We start from the raw sequence: 5,269 nt of genomic DNA, 5'->3' as shown, positions 1-5,269 counted from the left end.
CCTGGGGGCGGGGTGCCGGGGGCATCCTGCTGCAGCCCCGCAGGCTGTTGTCGGGGGTCTGCGCACGTCACCCCAGCGCCCGCGGGCACTCTGGGCGGCCGCCCCCCCGGAAGCTGCTCCTTGCCAGGGCAGGAGCGCGGGCAGGCAGCCCCCTCCGTGGCGGACGGTGCCCAGCGCGGGCACAGGCGTTGGGGGCGAGGGTTCAGGGAGGTGACCGGCCGTCTCGGCCTTGGGCGGCTGATGCTGAAGCCTCGCGGACGTCCCCGAGTGGGGCACGGCTGGCCGGAGTCTCCTCCCTGGGAGGGGGCACAGCTGCGGGTCCCGTGGGGGAAAGGTGGCAGGCGACGAGTGCGCCCCGCCCTTGCGGCGCCTGGTCCGTGGGTTCGGTCTCCGCGGAGGTCGGGGCGCTGCCCGTCACAGCCGTGGCTTCGTGGTATCTTAAGGGATTTGGGAACCCTGCCCACGGTTTCAGTGGGAGGCTCTTAATTGCCTTCGGGTCTGGCGCACGTGCACCACATATCTTGATGCAGCGGGGCGGGGTTTTTAGGGGGTCCGTCAGGAGGGGAGAAAGTCCTCCGATTCGTAGAAAATGAGGGCTGGATCTCGCTCCCAGACAGGCGGCTCTCCCCGCCTGATCCATGCAATGGGTTTTGTTCCATCAGCGTCCCTCCTAGGTAAACTGAGGCCGGGTGGGCGGGAGGTTTCCTAGGGTGGTTTTGGTTAACCCCGGTACCGGTCCAGGAGGCGTGCGCTGGCTTTGTGTAGCCGTGACAGCAGGGTGTCATGGGGAGTCTGGTTGCTATGGGGAGCTTGGGAGGTACTGGATGCCGGTGGAAGATGGCATGGTGCTCTCTAGGCTCAGCTGTCCTTCGTCCCCCTTCCTCCACAGGGTTACCCTGGATCAGCGGGGCAAGCCCCAGGTGCCCCACAGGGCAGTTACTATGCTGGAGGTCAGTACGGAGGCGGGCTGCCTCCCGGTGGCTCCTATGGCGGTCCGGCACCTGGCGGGCCCTATGGACCGCCAACTGGTGGAGGGGCTTATGGGCATCCCACCCCTGGGGGGCCCCCGTCTGGGGCTCCTGGGACGCTTCATGGAGGAGGTTCAGCACCTGGCGGGCCCTATGGACAACCATCTACCAACCCCTATGATGCCCCTCAGCCAGGACCGTACGGAGCAGGGGCTCCGGGGGGTGAGTACACAAGCGTGTGTCTGCGTAAGAGGAGCGTGACCCCTCCGTCGGGCTGCCCGAGTATCTCACTCCCACAAGCATGGCTTGGTCATGCCCCTAGTGATGGAGGAAGGTGGTGGGCCTGTGGGGGACAGAGGGAGAGGAGCCCCGGCCCCAGCACTGTTCCTGAGTTTTGCCTTGGGCTCTTGCTTCCTTGTGGAGCTGGGCAGTCCCTTTCCAGGCCGGCGTCAGTGCTGGGGCTTCCTAGTGCCAGAGGTCGGGCTGTATCGGCTCTAAGCAAACCCTTGCCTCCATTTTGCAAAGCCACAGGTTGATCCTCCACCCTGACAGGCACTTTCATTTAGGTGGGAGGCATGTGATAAAAAACCAAGAATTCCCCACTCAGCCTCCTCTGTGCCCTGGGGATTAGCGTCTTGCCTCTGTCTTGCTTTCCCTACTGGTTTTTAAAAAAAAGGAAGTCTAAAGTCCTGGGGCTTATGCTTTTGATTGGCTCAAGGCGTTCAACCAGACAGGCTAATGCAAGTGCCGCTGTCACTGGAAGACGCTGGAAGCACTTCTGAGAGGCATGTGAGCGCTATCCCCTGCCCAACAGGACGGGAGCTGTAGCGTTTAACTGAATTATTCATGCCAATTAAGCTGCCAGTTCGGAAAGAGTCCCCGTTTGTTATGTTAAAGTTCCACCGTGGAAGAAAGTGCTGAAGAGGCTGCAGCTCAAAGCAGCCGAAATTAAACTTTACGGCCTCACATCTGTCTCCCCTCAACTGCCGGCATTTATCCTGCTGCAGTGGCACCGCTTGCGTTTGTTTGCAGATGATCTGAAGAGATCTCATTTAAGCTCGCTCTGTTTCTCAGGAGGCCTTGCATGCTGAGGCCTCAGCCACTGTTAACCTGCTCGCAGGATGGATACCAGGGCTGTAATCAGCCATTTAGAATGGAAATGCTGGCTCAGCGTCTCCATCCCTAGTTACTAGCTGCCAGAGGCTTTTTCCCAAGGTGCTCGAGTTGGCTTCCACTTTTGGTAGCGAGCTGGGTTAGTGATGTCCTGCCCAATGCTGCTGTGCCAAGATTTCTAAGGGATTACATGACCCTTTATATGTTCCCTCCCTGACAGGTAACATCCCACCTGGTGTGGACCCAGAAGCCTTCTCCTGGTTTCAGACCGTGGATGCTGATCGCAGTGGTTACATCTCCATCAAAGAACTCAAGCAGGCCCTGGTCAACTCCAACTGGTCTGCATTCAATGATGAGACCTGCCTGATGATGATAAGTGAGTTCAGGTGTTTTCTCCTGAGAGGCGACTTCCTCTCCAGACTCTCTTCTGTGCTGAGCTGGGCTGGGCTGGTGTTTGATGTGGAGAAAACAAAGAGCTGGTTGTGTTTCTGACCTAAAATGTGTGTGTTTGCACCTCATAAGGGGAACCCCAAATCAACTGTATAGTGTCTATGTGCTTTCCCTCATGGGCTGAGCAGGCCATGACCAATACTGATAGAGCAATGGGTAGTGAATGAAAGATCAAGGGGAGGGAGCAGGATGCTTGATCAGAGGCTTTCTGGGCAGGGCTTTGTACTTCTCTGGAAAGGGAACTTGCACACATGCCTTGTGTAGTGCTGTTGATTCATTCAGCGTACAGGTCTGAACGTACACAGAGACTGAGGGTAGTTGCTAACCCAGCAGATCTATCTCCCTGGCATTTGGGTGCACTGCATTTAATTCCTGCACGTAGAGTGGCCTACAACACATAAGTGTCAGAGTTTCAGAGGCAGCAGTTTCATGGTTAAGAGGACAGGGGTTGGGAGTTGGGACATCAGGTTTCCACTGCATTTTGAGCTTCCTGTGCTGTCTTTATTATGTCTTTATGATGTCTTATGAAATGCATGGGGAACTTCTGACAGCAAGCATTATGGGTGTGTGCACGGTGCTGTCCCTGGATCAGTGCTCACTGCCCTGCTCTGGCTGTCTTGTTCCTTGGCAGACATGTTTGATAAAACCAAGTCAGGCCGCATCGACCTCGTTGGGTTCTCGGCACTGTGGCGCTTCATCCAGCAGTGGAAGAACCTGTTCCAGCAGTATGACAGGGACCACTCGGGCTCCATCAACTTCAACGAGCTGCAACAAGGTGAGACCAGAGGGAGCACAGGCCTCAGGGAGTGAGGAGACAGCCTTGGCTGTACCACAGCTAGTCACCTTGGCCACACCGTGGTAGCCATTCCCTTAAACCAATTCTGCTGAAGGACTTGTTTGCCCCATTTACATAGCTGACTTGTGCCCAGGCTCATCCAGGTCAAATGTGGAGCAATCAGTAAATCCACAGTGGTTTGTTGCCTCCCCTTTTAAATAATGACACCTCTCCCATTCTGCAGTGGAGCAGAATGGGAAGCTTCAGTTGAATCAGGTTTCCCTTGAATCTCTACCAGTTGTAGCAGACTTGGTCACCCTGTGGCTAACTCTCTTCCCAGGGCTTGGAGAGCAGGAGGTGTGGCCATGGTCTGAGTAAGCCTTTTGTGTTGGAAGGGCAGGGAAGCACCAGAAGGGTGTGCCCACATTATGTTCCTAGCACCCAGCTCAGCCCTGGGTTGCAATCAGGTTAAATAACATTGCAGCTTCAGTCAAGGTGTGTTCATTAGGAGGAGTGTCTCAGCATGGTGAAGAGATGGGGGTGGAAATACTCTTCCTGGAGAGATGTGTTGGAGTTCATTTTCTCTGTTCTCTTGCTCCCAGCTCTGTCTCAGATGGGATACAGTCTGAGCCCCCAGTTCACTCAGCTGCTGCTGTCCCGCTATTCCCAGCGGGCCCCCAACCCCACCATCCAGCTGGATCGCTTCATCCAGGTCTGCATCCAGCTCCAGAGCCTGACTGAAAGCTTTCGAGAGAAGGATGCGGGGATGTCTGGCAGTGCCCGTCTCAGCTACGAAGACTTCCTCACCATGGTTGTCACCCGCATGTTGTGACGCCTCGGAACGATGCTCAGCCTGATGGCGGTGGGGATGGGAGGTTGGTCTTTGCAGCCTCCTTCCACGCTTGTCTACCTGAAAACAGGAATTGCCAGGAAGGATGGATCAGCTGTGCTCTCTGCTGGGGTGCACCTGACCTCCCATAACAAGGCTAAACCCACTCCCTTCCCAGCTCCCTACCCAACCTGAAGTGCCCGAGACCTCTTGAGCCACAGGGGAAGGTGGAACCCAGCCACAAACCCCTGGTGAAACCCCAGTTGTTGGCCACCTTGATTTGTGTCTGAAACCCAGGAGCCAATCACTCTTCCTCCTTGCCATCAATTCAGCCCGGTTCCACCAGCTTGCCGCCATGGGGCGAGCGGTGGACGAGGGAGGCCAAACGTGAGAAATCGCAGCCCACTGTAGCTCTGTACAGAACAAGCATTCATCCTTTTTTCTCTCCTCCCAAATCAGGCAAGATCGTGTTTCGGGTCACACTGCCCTTCCACCTGCGAAGGGTGCTGTCCTCATCGACATTCCTCCTGCCTCTCAAACACCTCTCCCCTACCTACAATACAGCGTCTAACCAGACCAGTCCCCATACTTGCTGCCTCCAGCTTGGGGCCCTGTTCTTTTGGGACGTTACGGGAAGTCTGGGTGCCATCAAATTGGGTTTCCCTTTGCAGTGCTCAGTCAGGCCCCTTGGCTTCAGTTACCAAAAAGATACTTTGCTCCATTTTATTACCAGCATATAATGTTTCCCATTACTGTCTTTGTGTATAAAGGCCAAAATCATGACCAGTTTCCAGCTTCGGTGGGTGGTTTATATTGAGAGCTCCACAATAAAGTACTGTGTGCATTGCAACTGCTGGCTGTCGTAGTGGTGCTTTGGTGTCGGGTGCTGCATGGCCACCCAGCAGAGAGACAGCCCCCCCTGTCTCCTGGCACTGTGCTGGGACTTGGGACGGGGGGCTGTCCCTGCAGCGGTCACGGCTGTCCGAGGTTGGGCCTGCTCTTTCAAAGTACCAGCTGTGACACACTTGTTCTTCCTATGCAGGATAACTGGTGCTGCTCTAAGCTCCTCTATATCAATACAGGGCTAGGAGGCAGCTATATCTGTGTTCACACAGTGGGGAGGAGGGTGGTCCT

At 55.9% G+C, this 5,269-nt stretch overlaps 1 protein-coding gene across 2 annotated transcripts in view; it reads left to right on the top strand.

The window, feature by feature from the left end:
• PEF1 (penta-EF-hand domain containing 1) overlaps positions 1 to 4,985 on the top strand; it is a 10,211-nt gene extending 5,226 nt beyond the window's left edge. The window contains exons 2-5 of one of the 2 annotated variants that reach the window (XM_019512256.1): positions 890 to 1,187; positions 2,299 to 2,457; positions 3,163 to 3,306; positions 3,909 to 4,985. In XM_019512256.1, coding sequence (XP_019367801.1) covers positions 890 to 1,187; positions 2,299 to 2,457; positions 3,163 to 3,306; positions 3,909 to 4,138 — 831 coding nt within the window. In that variant the 3' untranslated portion in view covers positions 4,139 to 4,985. Of the gene's footprint in view, positions 1 to 889; positions 1,191 to 2,298; positions 2,458 to 3,162; positions 3,307 to 3,908 lie in introns of both variants that reach the window. The other variant, XM_019512255.1, reaches the window with a different exon arrangement.
• The last annotated feature ends 284 nt before the right edge of the window (positions 4,986 to 5,269 follow it).

The sequence above is a fragment of the Gavialis gangeticus genome, unplaced genomic scaffold (genome assembly GCF_001723915.1).
Source record: "Gavialis gangeticus isolate Ggan-Ray unplaced genomic scaffold, GavGan_comp1, whole genome shotgun sequence".
In the NCBI taxonomy this organism is placed as follows: domain Eukaryota; kingdom Metazoa; phylum Chordata; order Crocodylia; family Gavialidae; genus Gavialis; species Gavialis gangeticus.
The sequence above is the reverse complement of the archived record's forward strand: the minus strand, read 5'-3'. Positions and strand labels throughout refer to the sequence as shown.